This window comes from Micropterus salmoides, unplaced genomic scaffold, assembly GCF_014851395.1.
Source record: "Micropterus salmoides isolate LMB-PRFRI ecotype aquatic unplaced genomic scaffold, ASM1485139v1 Ms_hic_scaffold_17, whole genome shotgun sequence".
NCBI classification, from domain to species: Eukaryota; Metazoa; Chordata; class Actinopteri; order Centrarchiformes; family Centrarchidae; genus Micropterus; species Micropterus salmoides.
This window is the reverse complement of record NW_024040817.1, coordinates 14,972,946-14,990,313: the sequence shown is the minus strand read 5'-3', so window position 1 is coordinate 14,990,313 and position 17,368 is coordinate 14,972,946. Positions and strand designations below refer to the sequence as shown.

General features: G+C 38.9%; 2 protein-coding genes across 3 annotated transcripts; one reads left to right on the top strand and one right to left on the bottom strand.

The window, feature by feature from the left end:
• Positions 1-1,527: 1,527 nt before the first annotated feature.
• Positions 1,528-11,539, bottom strand: LOC119908103 (IgGFc-binding protein-like). The gene is made up of 12 exons (XM_038725848.1): positions 11,424-11,539; positions 9,109-10,359; positions 8,159-8,505; positions 7,476-8,058; positions 6,777-7,378; positions 5,851-6,684; positions 5,430-5,771; positions 4,691-5,258; positions 3,931-4,130; positions 2,808-3,179; positions 2,115-2,386; positions 1,528-1,775 (listed from the first exon to the last, which is right to left on the bottom strand). The coding sequence occupies exons 1-12, from the start codon at positions 11,527-11,529 to the stop codon at positions 1,766-1,768; spliced, it is 5,487 nt and encodes a 1,828-aa protein (XP_038581776.1). The 5' UTR covers positions 11,530-11,539; the 3' UTR covers positions 1,528-1,765.
• Positions 11,540-14,890: 3,351 nt separating this feature from the next.
• Positions 14,891-16,777, top strand: LOC119907891 (extracellular matrix protein 1-like). 2 transcript variants are annotated; one of them, XM_038725585.1, is made up of 4 exons: positions 14,891-15,051; positions 15,147-15,403; positions 16,063-16,268; positions 16,421-16,777. In XM_038725585.1, the coding sequence occupies exons 1-3, from the start codon at positions 14,979-14,981 to the stop codon at positions 16,264-16,266; spliced, it is 534 nt and encodes a 177-aa protein (XP_038581513.1). In that variant the 5' UTR covers positions 14,891-14,978; the 3' UTR covers positions 16,267-16,268; positions 16,421-16,777. The 2 variants fall into 2 exon arrangements, with proteins under 2 accessions (XP_038581513.1, XP_038581514.1); XM_038725586.1 differs by having other exon boundaries at positions 16,063-16,278.
• The last annotated feature ends 591 nt before the right edge of the window (positions 16,778-17,368 follow it).

The following is a 17,368-nucleotide window of genomic DNA, read 5'->3' as shown; positions in this document are numbered from 1 at the left end:
TTTGTATGGGTTGTATTTACCACCCTCCAAAATCCTTTTTTACTGTGTATGTTTCTTGTCGTGTTCTCAATACAAACTTTAATCAAACATCTAACATGTCTACAGAAAAATTACTAAACTTCAACATGTAAAGCTGTACTTGACTCCAGAGCACCTGTAAAATGCAAAACGTCAAAGAGAAATGAAAAGAAAATGCTGTCAAGCTGAGCGGAAATCGAGAAAAGACCATTTGATGGTTTCATATCAAAGTATAAAATACTATTCTTCAAAACCAATGAATTCTTTATGAGCTCTCCTCCTAGCCAACAAACTGAAGCCACCCCATTGATCAGTGAGCAATTTCTTATTGTTCACAAAACACAACCAAAATAGATTAAATAAAACTACACCGGTTTACCCTTATTCTTCACACTGCAAACACCACTGCCCTGCTCAACAACACTATGCACTTTAATGGACACAATGGTCAAATTAAAGAGGTTTTAAACAGTGTTAGTCCCATTATTTGATCAATTGTAAATAGCTCTCTGTCCGCTGGCTGCGTTCTGTCCTGCCTTAAGCCCGCAGTATGTAGCGTCATCAAAAGATTTAGAGAATACTGTTTAAATCTCAGTCTGGCTTCCATGCATAGCACCAGCTCTGCTCTCATCAAAGTGAAAAATAACCTTTTACTTGCAGCTGACACTGGTGATTAATTGATTTGAATTCTTCTGGATTTGAACTCTGCATTTGACATTGTGGATCACTCCATCCTACTGGATCGCCTTCAAAAGTGGGTTGGCATGAGGACACACAAATATATAAAGTGCATGCTGGATTTCCCAAAATCTTTCCACCTGAACAAAAGAATGAATCAGAAAGAGTTCTCTTTAGTCTAAAATCCATCCCTATTTTACAGGAACATCTTGGATCCTTGTCTTCTAACGTCAAACCTGTCAGAAACCTGGGTGTGATATTTCACCTTTCATTTGAAACACTAAATACAAATGTTGATTGATCATATTTTTATCCATTAAGGGCCCCTCAGCTCTGGAACTCCCCTCCTGAAGATCTGAGGCCTGCTGAATCTCTTCTGTCCAATCTGTTTCATTAATAGTATTTATTTTATTATCATTCCCATATTTTGTGGGGTTGTCCAGTACAACAGGGATTTTAGCAAAACATAAAAGACCAGGTCAAAAACTCTCACCAAAAATAACTCAATGGACTCAAAGGCAAAAACAAGTAATGGAGTATCCTATATGACAGCATGACTGCAAATGAAAATGTTACAGACAGTAAGATTGTACCTGAGATTATATATTCATTTTGATTGCAAGTAGACTCTGTGCCCAATGTTTTAAACAGTTGTATCTTTACTTTGAAAAACAAATAAAGAATCCAAAAATAACGGGTGAAAATAAAGGGTATAATTGAACCTGAAGAAGATTTTTAAAAACAATGGGATTCTAAGAAGAACCATAGTTCATTCTACTAGCTACAACTTTCTAGATCTGCTTGTCATTTCATCAGCCAGAAGACATTTTCGATGTTTGAGTATTATGATTTATTTGATGCATCCCGAAACCCATACAGAGTCACAAATGAAGAGCCATTTTTTTATTCACTGCAGTTATTTTACAAACCCATTTCATTAAAGCTTAAGGACAGTAATTAAAACTAACATTTTTTGAATAAATCTCTGAGAGCTGATTTAATTTTGAATTTTTTGCAGATGATGATACTGTTGCATTGATCTCTGAGTGTTGAGAAGATGATCGTTCTTTCACAAGTCACTGCAAAGAGACAAAAAAATTATTTTAATTGTGTTAAATGTGTTGCAGTTCTTTTTTACATGTATTATTTAATGTGAGGTCCACCAGACCTCATTTTGTAATTATATTCAGAAATGTTTTGTTATTGTTTATTTCTTACATGGAATGCCAAACATTACTTTTTACTGCACCGTGATAAACCAAATATTAATAGAAATACTATTTCAAAAGGTTGTTCTGACATTGAGTCCACTGTCACACATGTAGACCTCATTTCAACCTTACGTCTGGTGCTCAAAACATATATAAGCAACTAAACTCAAGGCTGAGGCTGCTTGGACCAGCCTGAATCCTACTCACCAGGTAGGGAAGTCTGGTGCAGAAAATGAGCCCATGTACTCCTGCATTGTTTCCTGTGAGAACCCCATGGTGTCTCTGAAGGGGAGGAATTTGTCACATGCTCCGCACACCTTGTCCACCATGCTGTCAGTAACAGTCACAATGACCTCCTGGGTGTTGGTGTAAAACAGCTGGAAGTGTGACGTCTGCTCGATGACTATGGTTTTCTCACTGGGTCTCACAGAGATATTATTTCTGTGCATGCTTGGGAGAACCACCTTTTTACCATTGACCTGTAAACAGCATCAAATTTATATTTTATTGTTTAATGTGAGGTCATGTTCAGATATCTGGATATCTGGTGTAGTTCATATAGTATCTACTGTAAATTCAACAGTTTGGGAAATAAGAAAATTTGATTCTTGCAGAGTTAGATGTGAAGACCCTAACAAAATCTGCCTACCAGCACCTCTAAAGCTCACTAATTAATTGACACGTTCTCTCATTTGTTTAAACCCGTACACAAGATGAAGTGTGTGTTTATTTGCTGGGAGCTGTAACTTCCTGGAGTCTCTGAAACCTCACAGTGACAATAAGACTCCATAATGTCCTTGCTACCAACCAAGAAATAATCCACTTAATCCATCTTCTTATCTAATCCTTGACAAGAAAGAAAATTAGCTCACTTGCCAAAATGTTTTTAAAAATACTCACCCAGGTCTCCTGTTTGTTGTTAACAGTGACACTCAGCTCATTGAAGTAGACATAAACAGCGACAACGCTCTTCACACCAGTTGCAGTGCATTCTTGAAGCATGGCCACAACCCTGAACCAGTCAGCAGATAATTCATCACAGTGTGCAATAATATCATAAGCCCCCATGACAGAGATAGTACCGGTCTGCCCACTGAAAATAGTAATGGAGCCTCCTGCCTCCATTCGACACTGTATGGGATAGCATCCAAAGATACCATGCTTGAACTGGCAGCTCTCTGTAGCTCTGCATGAAAAGTCCTCAACGTGGATACCAGATGTTGTACAGTTGATGCGTTGCTGACAGGTGTCAGATAGTGCAGACTGGCCAGTCTACAGAAGATAGTAAAGAAATTAACAGTATATGAGTCTGATATTATTGTAATTTTCCTACATTTATTACAATGCTGTTCAATTTTACAAAAAGCATATTCTTTTTATCAGATAGAGAAATTGTATTAATTTTATTTTTCATACTGGCTTTCTGTATGTAGATTCGGTGCATATTTAGTGGGTGTACATGATGCAATGCTTGTATATGTACATATATCGAAGGTATGGGTGAGATGAGTTAGTCAGCTGAGTTGAAACAGTGGTTTGAGTCTCTGGTTTTCATTCATTTCCAAATGCTATAGAAATCATGAACATGGAAAGACTTGACACTAGCTTGAGCTTCAGTAATTTTACTTTTTGCATAAAGGAGCAAGATATTTGCAACAGGAGTTTGTCGAAACCAAAATAGAGCTAAAAGAAAAATGGAAATTGGACTTTGCTAGATGGACAGAAATACGTGTTTAAATTAATACTAATGTTGCACTGTTACTGCTCAATGTGTGAATAGGAAACTGTTTCCTGACTCTTTCACCAAAGCAACTCTGATACTATGTCAATGTCGCGTTTACAGCTTGTTCCGCCGCTCACAAGTGGCCAAACAAAATAATACAGGTTAGCCAGTGTGTTCACTACGATGGCTTGCCTATTAAGTTTCTAAAATGAATACAATGACTAAAAACATACGTCAGCCAGTGTAATACGAGAGTATTGTCAAACTGGGGACTGAGGGATACGTTTACTAATACTATACCTTATAGGTACGTCCATTGTAGTAACAACTGCAATCCTCCAGGACAACACACCCAGTCCCATTGTAGAAGTAGCCTTCATTACAGACACAGCCCTCAGTACAAGTGGTGGGGCAGGTGATGGTGTCAGTTAGACCAGGACACGGAGAGGCACAGGTTTCAGAGCAGATCTGGTACTGACTGTTGTCAGGACACTGAATAGCTTCAAATAAAAAGAATATCAAGATGAATTAATGCAACAAATGTATAATTCTAAATTCCTGGACAATAAAAAGATGGACGGACTACAGAACTACACTCTGTATCGGTATTAAAAATTGACATAGTTACTGACAGTTATGAGTTGGTAAAGGTGCCTTGTTTTTACAGGTAGTGCTTCTCACCAAAACAAATTCTATCCTTGCCTTCTAACAAACATGTTAAGTGCATTTGCTTTTTCTGTCAACATTTGTAAAGATGATTTGCACTGCAATGTTCATATCCATGTTCGCTATCTAGTCTTCTTCTGCACTGCCTTTATTTCATTGTAGAAACATTGTAACATAGAATGAAATCACATCCAAACAAAAAGACAGGGCTCCATAGTGCTACTAGTGGTCAAAAACACCACACGATACCATTAATGTTTTTGGGTCCCTACAATGATGCTGTGAGATAGAAAAGTGATGGATATGGAAATGAAGATCATAACATTTTGCATCTGAGAAGGGAGCCATCATTCATCACAGAGACAAGATTGCAAAGCGATCAACAATTACTTACAGCAGAAATCAGGCTTCCTCCAGTTTTTGATCTTTACTCCAATGGTCTGACAGTCAGTCATGTACGCTGAGATGATGTGGCAGAGAACGTTGCGGTCTCCCTTAGACATGCACACGTCATAGACACAGTCTTTGTAGTAAGAATCGGGACTTAGTTGGCTGTGGCAAGCAGCAAAGGCACCATTAGGATCTGTGATAATTCCACAGTCTTTCTCAAAGACTTCCTTTTGTGCGCTGTCACATTTGGGGCACTGGTTGCCGCTGCAGCCATCATCACAGACCACCCCTGGCACAGCCACCTTCCAGGCTGCTCCAAAGGCCTTGATGTCGTTGGTCTTTTTTCCGTCAGGTAGCTCATAATCATCTTTGTTGGTGTCATTAAAATTTCCACACAGACCACAAGTTTTGCCCTTGTAGCTTCCAGGAACAGTGACTTGTACTTTGTAGATCATATCATAAGTCACTTTCAGGCCAAAGTCGGTTGTGATAGCATAATGAAAGCCCTCTTGGAAAACTTCCACTTTTCCCTCATTGAGGTTAAGTGGAATGGTTGTCAAAATGCCATTCAGCTGGAGAACACAAAGAAAAGGATCAGCTGTGTTAAGCTTCACTTTGAGATGTATCACTGCTCTATTAGCTATATATAGTGGAATTTCTATTATCACTAGAAAGTCAGGATAAAAAATGAATGAGTAAAGAAGTAATACATTAGTCAACAGCCCCTATAAATTATTACTAACCATGACCGTTCGAAGTTGATTCATTCGGAGGACCAGGGTGTAGCCGTACACCTCCACGGCAACAAGCTTGGCTACAGACAAATTTGGCTCGTCTGTCCCTGTCCACTTCTCATTCTCCACTACCACAGAGAAGCTTTTGAGCCGTGAGCCTTCCAGGTGGCATGATTTAGCTGCGGTGTAGGTGCAGGTGCCTTGGAAGTCATAGTGATGGTTGTCAAAGGTTGTGTAATGCGGATCACCCAAGATAGTGCAGGTTCCATTTCCCAATGGTTGACATGAGCGAACATGCTTGGTAAGCATACACTTCTCAAATGGCCCACAAGAGTGCTTCTCACAAGTCACCTAACGTAACAGTGGAATTTTAAGAACTAAAAAGGTAGAGTAAAAATTGATATGACATGCTACTGTATAAAAAGCTTACCATGCCATTAGAGGTGCATGTGCAGTTGTGCTGGCAGTCCGATGACAGAAAACTCTGTCCCTTCCTATAATATTTGTCTTGGTACAGGCAACCACATTGATTAAGAGGCACACACTGGTGTTCACTGAGTAGGAAGCCTTCCTTGCACACCCAAGTTTCCTGGCAGGGCCTCCTGCAACCAATGGGAGGCAACCCGGTGTCACAGGTTGCATGGCAAACATCGCCGCAGTGTTCATAGACACTGTTGTTAGGATGCATCATGTTAGATATGGGACAGAAGTTGTTTTTCCTCCACTGTGACACATTGACTCCTTTCTTCTGGCATTCTATTGTGTAACTGCGGAGATGACTACACCAGGAGCCTTCCTTGCCATTGTAAAGGCAAGTATCATACACACAATTCTTAAAAATGCCTTCAGGACTTATGATGGCATGACATTCGCGGAAGGGGCCTGTGGGGTTTCGTATTAAACCGCAGTACTTATCGGTCTCATATATCTCTTTCTGGGTGATGTCACAGTTGGGACAGTTGTTGTTGCAGCCATCAACACAGCCTGGGATCTCGGCGACCCTCCAACTTTTTCCTAGTTCCTCTGCAGACGCCGCCAGGGTGCCATTCTTCAACTTTAGGTCATCTTTGGAATTGCTATTGTAATTGCCACACAGACCACACATGGCATCAGCATATGTACTGGGAACTTTGACATGTACTATTGAATTGCAGTCATAGGAGACTTGCAGCCCAAATTCAGTCTTTATCTCAACAGCGTCACTAATCATGTAGACTGTGATGTTTTTGAGTTTGACAGGTAAGTTGGTAAGTTCTCCATTTATCTGCAAAACAAAATTGTTTAATTCAGGACTGGACATATTTTCATGACTAAAAATCCATCATACTGTGATAAATTAGCTACAGTGAGTCTTACCTGGACTGAGCCTTTGTGCTGTCTTGTGACAACAATCGAATATCCATAAACTTTGACCTCTACCAACTTTGCACCAGAGCCAACTCTTCTGCCACTGGCATCGTTTTGCACTAAAATGTCAAACTGTTGCAGGGAAGAATCTTTTGAGCAGACCTCAGCCAATTGATACACACAGGTGCCGTGGAAGTTGTAATCATGCCCATCAAAGGTCTTGAAGTGAGGGCCACCAGTCATGCTGCACTCAGCATAAGAAATCGGGTGACACCCAATAAGGCCATCGTCCTTCTTGCACTCATACCCCTGGTGACAACCTGGTCTTTCACAATCAACTTCCTTGGTAGCTTGGTTGCATGTGCACCTCGCTGTACATAGGTCATCAGTAAGGAAAGAAGCTCCAGCCTCTATGTAGTGGCCTCTGTACACGCATCCACACTGGGCCTTAGGGACACACTTTGTGCCGCTAAGCAGGAAGCCCTCATCACAGACACAGGTCTCCACACAGCTTTTGTTGCACTTGGTGGCAGCATCTGGGTTTTCACAGGTGGCAGGGCAGGCATTCCCACAGAACTCATAATGGCTGTTCTCTGGGCATGAGGGTGGAGCTATTTCAGACAAAATTATATCATCAACAACATGTTAACATTAAAGAATGCAGGAAAAACTGAAAAAGTACTCTCTCTTTTCAATGGATTTACTCACAGCAACGGGCAAGGTGTCTCCAGTCATAAATTTTGATGCCGGCCCTCTGACAGGCATCGGCATACACCTGCAAGGTGTTACACAGGAAGTTCTGCATCCCCTCACCCATGCACACATCATACATACACATCTCATGTAAGACTTTGGGGTCAATGACAGCATTACAGTCACTGAGCGGTCCACCCATGATTTTGCTGAGAAGACCACAGAACATCCTGTCAGCCAGGCTGTCAAAAAAGCTGTTGTTGTCACAAGTTTCACACTGGCCTGCGCATTCATCTCGACACTGAAAATCATCTGGCACATCAGGAACCCTCCAGCTCCTGCCCAAGGCTGACACACTGCTGGTCTGTGAGCCAGTAGGAGTCACCAAGTCATCCTCTTTTTTGCTGTTGAAGTTTCCACACAGGCCGCACACCTTGCCAGAAAAAATTCCCGGGACTTTGATGACAAGATACTCCTTCCAGTTATACTGCACTGTCAGGCCAAAATCTGTCTCAACAACGACAGAGAGGCCGCTTGGGTATAGCTTCACCTTGCCATTGTCCAGGTTGATCGGGAGATTCCACAATGTGTAGTTCATCTAAAACATATCCACAGATTTTTTTCAATTAATTGCATAAATAGCAGAGCTTCTCCGTGAATAACATAAGTACTCCAGTTTCCTAAAATACCTTACTTACCCTGACAAGTCCAAACTCTGATCGTACAATGGTCATAGTGTACCCGTAGACCTTGATCGTCACTTTGCCGACAAATGTGACCCTTGAATCAGCAAGTTTATTATTCTGAGAATCAACCTCAAAAGCTGGGTGATCTTCATCAACATGGCAGTTCTTGACCATCGTGTAGGTGCAATTGCCCATGAAGTTGTAGTAGTTGCCATCAAATGTGTGGTAGTGAGGATCGCCCATGGCCCAGCAGGTACCTGCTTTAATGGCTGGTGGTTTTTTGACACATGCTGGGGAGTTTCCTTTCATCTGGCACACTTCATCCTCTGAACATTTTATGGTGCTGCAGTCATGTTTCACTGACACAATGAGAGTAAATTTTTACTATACTATACTATAATTACTTTATACTTTGCTTTTTTATAATGTACTATACTATGTTTTGATATGTTATACTATGCTTGAGTATGCTGTACTGTACTCTACTGTGCTATGAAATAATATTCTGATTCATACTACACTTTATTATGCTATACCATGTTAATGCTATGCTGTATTGTACTGTGCTGTACTGTGGTTGTTCAGCACATTAGCCATGATATGTTCAACTATGCCATACAATGCTACTGCTATGCCATGCTATGCTATATTGTATACTGTACTATGCTCTGCTGTGATATACTATACTATTGTAGGCCATGTTATGCTATGCTATACTGCGCTGTTCTGATTGCATTATACTCTACCACACTATGCTCTACTACGTCCTACTACACTTTTTTTACACAATATTAACTGTGTCACACAATGTTATGCTATGGTATGCTATGCTATGCTACATTGTACCATGTTGTGTTATGCTCAATTATGCTTTGCTGTCCTTTAATATAGTGCTCTGTGCTAAACTATGCTGTGCTATTCTATAAGCTTTGTTACATTATATTGTAATTCTTTTAACCTACCTGCTTGGTCTGCAGCTGCAGGGGATCCATAGCCATTAGCATAAGTAACACCAAAACTGTAGACTCCAAATGAAGAGCTGGGGTGAGAGATCTGATAAGAGTTTTCCCCAGTGCTATAGTATATCTCAGCCCAGGAGAAATCAGTCCCATCTACTTTTTGCCATTTGAAGTTAGCAGACTGTGGCTTGGGGTCAATATTGATGCCATCCAGGTCTTTGGTCTGAGCCACAACTATGATGTTGTTGTAGAAATCACCCTGTCCCGCCAGGGAGTAGGAAGTGCTGAAATGTTTTGTGGGCATTATCGTCATCAGGAAGGGATCAAAATACTGTGGTGAATCTTCAGGGCCACCGTTGAATTCAAATAGGACCTGGATACCCTTGTCAGATGTTAAATACATAGCATGGGGCCACTGAGAGTAGAGCTCGACAGTTTTTCCTGCTAACATAGTGTAATTCTGGACCTGTCCATTAACATTAATGCTAATTTTGGTGGGCTGGGATGCTTGGACGAAAACACTGTCGTGTAAAAAGGTAAAGAAGTTATGATAAGGTAAAGGCGCAATAATGAATTCTTTTCCCCAGCTGTTTACAGGAAGAAGTTGTTCATACACATGGTTGCAGGAGGTGTACTTCTGAAAACAGCTATGTCCAGAGGTGACAGCAACAGGAAGGATTGAGACTACTTTAGTACCACTCAGATCATCCTGACTCTGGATCTGAACAGTCTCAAATGCCTCTAGCTTTATGGTCACCTTGCTTCCTCTCCTGTAATATTTCCCTTGGAATCTGACAGAGCCCTGCAGGAAAATCTCAACAGAGTTGGGAGCCTTGTGGTTGGTGATAGAAAATTCTTTAAAGGTGCCTGTCTGAGAGCTGTAGGGAGTGAATATGACATACTCAGTCCCCCAGTCCTTCACTGGGTAAACCACAGAGGTGTCTGCCGTGAATTTCTTATAGTTGAGAGACATTACAGTGACATCTTGGCTAGCCTCGATCAGCACAGCCTGACGGGACTTCTTGCTGCCTTTCATCTCTACACTGTCGGGTAGCTTGAAGGAAACACTCTTACCAGGATTTATTTCCCTCTCATAGACCCCACCCACAGCAGTCACCTTGACCTTGGTGCTGCCTTGTGAAGAGGGCAGAGCTGCAACCTCAACCAAGAAACGAGTATCCCTACCATCACTCCCAAGGTTTTCCATGAAAGATGTGGCAAACTCTCTTCCTGCTGGTAAGGCAGAGCAGAGCCCTGGAAAAATTACAAGGATGAAGAGTAGAGCGTGAACAGTGGTGGATGGATAATAAATCTCTGTTACAAGTTAAAGTACTGCAGATTATTTTCTCCATGAATTGATTAATAGTTTGTTTGTGACACCTTCACAATGCTAGTTTTGTCCACCCAACAGTCCAGACCTCAACATTATTGACAATACGTTAATGTTATTCAAATAATTAAAAGGAAAAGCAGCAAGTGTTCACATTTGTAAAGCTGGAACCATGAAATGATTTTACTCTAAAAATGACTTATAACAATTATCCAAATAGTTGCTAATTAATTTTCTGTCAATTGACTGATTGATTAATCGACTAATCGATCGAGCAGGAAGTGGTAAGAAAAGAAAATAGTACAAGTGCCTCAAAGTTGTACATAAGTACAGTACTTGAGTAAATGTACTTAGATAAAAGTACTCAGGTATTTTAGTCAAGTAAAAGTAGCAATACTACAGTGTAGAAATACACTGTTATAAGTAAAAAACATGCATTCAGAATTGTACTTAAAAAGAACAAATGCATTAGTATAGAAATATTCTTCAAGTAAAAGAAAAAGTACTCATCATGCAGAATGGCCCATTTCAGAATAATGTAATTATGTCATTGCTTGATAATTACTGATATATTCATATGTACAAACGTTAATGGTGCAGCTGGTAAAGGGGCTAATTTGACTTAATATACTTAATGACTTAATTATTCTGCTGATTAGCTTGTGAATTTCACCCCAGGATCAATAAAGCCTTATCTTAGCTTAACCTATAATAAAACATAATAATTTAATTATATTTGTATTAATAATCTGCATCTGCAAAGTAACTACTGACTAAAGTTATCAAATGAATGTACTGGAGTATAAGTATTAAGTAGCATAAACGGAAGAAAATGTTTAGTTTATTTAATGGTTAACAAAAATAAAATTGTTCTGACAGTTTCCAAAGTTTAAGGTGAAAATAGGAATTTTGGAATATAACATAGTAAGAGATTTTCCAGGAAAGTGCATGGAAATTAGTAATAAGTTGACTTTGTCAGTTGACTTACCTCCCAGCAGTAATCCCACAAGGCAGCAGACCAGCCCTGTCATTGTTAAACCTGAAATAATGCAAGCACATTCGAAAATAGTTTGAAGACAACAGGACACACACATAGACTCACAAACACTGGTCTTGGAGACAAATATACAATTTCTAGTCTTATCTCACTCTTGAAATTCTAAAAATCTGGCAGAAGTTCGCCCACTTCCACAGTGCACGGAGAACTTAAGAGGTCAAAACCCCAGAAACACTGAAAGTATAATAAAGTAACTCTTTATACTACAAGTGTTGCTGGGTTTTTGACCTCTTCAGACTTCCATTTACAACTAATAGACTAACTCATCAAAGTTGAAAATTGCAATAAACCATATTTTAGGTTTGAGATACACACAAGTTTGCCTACATGTTGCTCCAAAATCACTGTAAGAGGCTGAAGACAGTTTTACCATTCAAAGAGTTTTACAGATGTGTTTTACGATGTCAGTCCTTCAGGCAACATAACAATCATCCTTATAGTTATTAAATTTGCAAATCAACCTTACCTGCACCAGAAAACCAAGGATCTGCTAAATGGCATCTCAATTGATGGCCTTTTTATTTGTCTAGGTGATCCAGAGGAAGCCAATCAGGGAGAAGGTGTCACGCTGCCTGCACAGATGCCAAGTCAGCATCTGATTAATCACATGGCAACATTTTCTCTTTGCATGTGGACATCTAACACGTGTTGACTTGTTAGGACCTTGCTTAAAGTATGTAAACAGGTGGAAGACTCGTCTCATTTAAATTGAATTTACCTGAATTTTGAAATTCTGAATTGAATTTAAATTGTATCTGAGAATGGATGGAAAACACACATTAGGTTTTCACCAGACTGTAATGTTAAATTAGATGTTGGAGAATGTCTAAGACTGTGCTTAGCTTCCTGTTCAGACTATTCAAGTTTGACTTAACTAATAGACTGTTAGGCCCTGCATGGGATTGGATTTTTGCCCTCAAATATTAAACATTTACAGATAAGTGAGGCATAAATAATCTTTCTATTCTCTCTCTCTATTGTAAGGGCCTTGGATACCAAAAAACAAAACAAATAACAAAATAAAATGTGGGTTACAACAGTGCAACATTTGTGCAGTATGAGAAAGGATAAAAATCCAATGAGTCTCTATTTGACATTTGCAGATTGGATTTGTGATAATGGTGCATACGTTAAGGGTGGAGAATGGTCATATCTGAAGTCACACCCTAAGAAACACCTGAAGCACAAAACAAACCAATTAAATACCGATGAGCACATATTCATGTTGTGAAATAAATGATTAAACAAATATGAAAAATGCTTCTAATATTAGCTGGAAAAGAATGGTAGTTATCCAATCAATCATTCACATTTTACTAACGCTTTTATCCAAAGCAACTTACAATTGCTATTTATGTCAGAGGTCGCACGCCTCTAGGGGTGTCTTGCTCAGGGACACATTGGTGTTTCACAGTGGATTTGGATTTGAACCTGATTCTCTCACACCAAAGGCATGTGTCTTATCCACTACACCATCACCACCCACCACCTTTTTAAGGGCACAAAACAGACAGCAGGGATGACTATGCGAGACTGAATTTTAGGGAGTGAAAAACTATTAAAGTGATTCACTGAGTGCATCCTTCATTTTTCTCACATAGCAAATCAAAACACAGTCTGTAGATAACAACATGAGACGAGATGTTCAGCATTTTTAGTGAGTGTCCTTTGATAACAGTATGCACACTCAGCCAGTTTTTGAAAACAGAAGGTTTAATGTCGGTTCAGTTTTGGTATTGTTTTGATAAACATGCCATTCTGTGCCATGTTCCTCCCCCACTTTATCAAGTCAGCAAAGAATCACTGACATGCCAAACAAAGTGCTCAAGATAAATTTGGGATAGATTTTCTTTCTACTAGTTCATTTTCTTAAAAAAAAAGAAGTCCAAATTCATGCATTCATTTACTACATCCTAAATGAAATGTTGCACATGGAAAGTGAACATTTTGACATGTGTTTCTCACAGTTCAGGTGGCCTACAGTTTTAGTTTTACTAGCTTTGAAGTAGACTTGTGCTTTATCTATTACAATCCCAAAAAGTGGTTTATTACAATATTTATTACTATTATTATTATTACTATATTATTACTATACTTGATGGGACTCTAAGGCTTTATTTTTTTACCTGAAAAGGTTTTAGAGCAAAACATACTCTCATATTTGATCACAAATAGTTGATACAGAGAAATGTTGGAATACATTTAATGTATTTTTCCAAACATTCAAGAGTGGCAAAAAGATTTTTTTTGTTAAGTGCTTGTGTGTGTCCGGTTGCCTTTTTAATTTGAGATAAGTAATCTTGGTAGTAATGCATTTGCATTTGGTGTAAGAATAAAAGGGACGGCCTGCTGTCTTGTGGGATTCCTGCTGTGTGGTAAATCATAGCATAAGGTTTTGAGTTCTGTGTGGTGATATGATATCTGCTTTTCACGTGTCAGTAGAAAAAGCACAGGTGTAACTCCTGGTCCTGGTATTGTTCATGCAGGTTTACTGTCACACTGTCATGGCTTAATGGGACACTTGAACGGAACAGAGCCATTGTTAATGTTATCAAGGATCATATACACCTGATACATTATACATACTGATTATGTATTAGTAACACCTGTACTTTTCCTCTAATGATAATTCAAAAGGTCTATTAGAACATGTGTCAACATGGACTTGATTAATTATATCGCCTATGAATGTACACTTAAATGACCTTGGCCAAAGAGCTTCTTGTAAAAATTATTTTGCATGTTCAAACACACATTTTGTGTTTATCTTTTTTTGTAATTAGCATTTTTTTTTTAGATTTTCATTTACTGATTTTATTGATATAAGCATAGTCACTTTCTCAACAAATGAAATTATTTCTATGGACATATATATACACACAAACACGGATTCATTAATAACATATATACACATACATACACATACATGTATAACAGTAAAAGTAATAAATAAAATAATACTAATAATAACAAATCACTATAATCTAATCTAATTCACACATTCATTCTGATACACATGTAGCATCTGTGCGCTGTACTTCAAGGTCTGTCCATATTTACAATGTAGTCTAGTGTACAAGTAGTCTTCCCACTTTGCCACATATTTCTTCGTCCTACCCTTAAAGACATCTGTTCATATGATGCCACTTTTTTTCCCGTGAGCCATTCTTGAAAAGAGGGCTCTCCTGGATTCCTCCAGTGTGTCCCTATAATTTGCTTTTTTACCATTACACTGATCTGAATAAACTCCTTGGCTTCACAGTGAATTGGGTGTTTATCTTGACACCACACACGCACACACTTTGACACAGACACTACCACTTCCTCTCGACCCATCCACCCCCACTTCCAATCATTTCACGCCCACAGAGTCACTCCTCTCACCCATATAAGCTGGTGGTTGAGCCAGTCATAATATTTTTGATCAACTTGCTGGAGACAAATCTGCCTTTTCCAAATCCACACTTCTACTAGAACCCTACAGCTATGATTTCAATTGGAGGCCTCACAGGATTTTGGATAATTGCACTGCTGACTCTTCATGGTGCCGATGTGGCAGGTAATTTCTTCTACATTCTTTGAGTATTTTATATGCAATGTACTCTTCAAACTGCAATGTTAACTTCTGTGCTGCTTTATGTTCTATTTCCCCAGAGACCCACAGAAACTCTTTAAACGAGCCTGACGTCCCTTTCCCGCCTGCCCGCCCCACGGCTCAGAACCTGGCTGCCATTTGCTATTACAGTCAGGGTCGTCCCAGATACCTAGCCAGCTTCTTCCTGAAGTCCGGTGCCAGCTTCTTCCGCCGCTGTGGAGACGCCATCAACCGTCTGGAGTCGTGGTACAGTTTGTGCTGCAGTGGGCAAGTAGAAGTGCAGAGCTACCAGATCCTCTGCTGCACCCAACAAGCTGTGAGTCTCTGCTTGTGTGTTTGTGTTTGTTTTGGGGAGAAACTCAGTTCCCGATCCAAAAGACAAATAAAGACAGACACAACTGACAATGAACAAACATTATGAATAGTAAAGTTGATATTCAAGGTGAGGAAGCCTGACTGCTTTAGTGAGATACATCAGATAAAGTATTCCAATTATATATCATAAAGTATTCTAATCACTTATCAAAAACTGCTATTGCATTTTGTGCATTTTCACCTTCAACAGCAAGCACAAATACTCACAGAGTTAGTAGTTTTAAGTTATTTCCCCCCTGTTATTTCCATTTTGTTTTTCTGTAGGGTCCTCTACATAAACTAATAGATGTATAGGTTCCCTCATATACCTAAGATTATTTTAGTCATAATTCAAAAACTGAATAAAAGGTCTTTTCATACTAGGAAAGACAAATGGTGACAAAGATACCTCAATTTCTCAGTTCTTACAGAATCACCATCAGTAGATTAAAAGATAAATGACAATAAAAGTATTTAAGGAATTCCTGTATACCTTTTACTAGTCTCATTTACTGTAAAGACATCTACTGAGTGAAAAAAGGGTGATGAGAATTTGTGAGGATGAGGTGTGCTTTTCTCTGACTCTTGGGAAACAAGACAATAAGTACCTTTTTCTTGCAGTGGAAACAAGCCCTGTCCCAGTTCTGTATGGAAGAATATGCCACCATGACTCTTCCATATGAGTGCTGTGCAAAAACAGGAGAAGTGCGGTGGAAGTGCTTCGACAGCCAGCTGCCAAACCCAAACTATGAACCAATCCCAGGCTACACTGCACCCCTAGTCCCCCAGGAGCCAGGATTCATCTTCAATGCCAATGCTTGTTAAAGGTAGAAAACGGTAAAATGTAAATATTATACATTATAAAGAGAAACACAGCAAAACAGTTATCTAAAAGTATCTATATGTGATAAAATAATGATTTTTGTGTGATTAAGCTAATAGAGATAATGCTGAACTAATATTGTTGTGCATCTTGCAGATCACAGATGGTCAGAGAAGGACAGGACATGCTGATTGTGTTAATACAGGATGATAACAGCTGAAGTCGGTGATTATTTTGACAGCTCTGTATTTTAACCACTTGTTCACTGTTATAACTCAAATAAATTGTGTCCTGAGTGGATTTCATAGTTTGCTGTAGTATTCTTTTAGAGAAATAAAAGTGAAATAAATACATGAAAGTTCTGTTGTCACTCAACAAGCTATATTCACATAACTATAGAGAAACATCACATTGGCTGCTTCAAATAAGAAAAAGGTTGATCATTAAGAAAAGTTTGACTGTCCTGCTTAGTCTGAATAGCAAAGTGTAAAAGTCATAAATAAACATTTAAAACAAATCTTAACCCTGTTTGACTGAGATGTTATATATTAAGTGTTATTTGCTGCAGATCACGACAACCAGAAGAATGAGCAGAACATTTTCTGTTTGGTTTCAAAATAAAAGACAATATTGTAAATCTAAATAACCTAAACCTGCAGAAACTTAAAGAAATAATACTATTTGTGATAATAAAAAAACCCAAATACAATCAAATGGGGGCATTTCTACTTATGGTTGTATGTGTTGCTAAATATTTTGTTTTCTATCACGCTTTCTGTTTAAAATAGACCTTTTACTGTGTGCACAGTATCGAGAGGTTGCATTTACAGAGGTACTGTTTTGCTGCAGTGTAATTGCTGTAATGTAACTAAGCACATTTACGCTACTTCAGTACAATTTGAGGTAGTTGTACTTTACCTGAGTACTTCCACCCTTCATGCATCTAACTATATTGTCCTGCAGAGGCCAATATGATAGTTTACTCCACTGAATTTATTTAACAGGCATAGTTACTAGATATTTTAAAGTTAAATACGTATGCAACCTATGAAGAATTTACACAACGTGATGCTTTATTATAGATTTAACTACCCAAAGTAAATA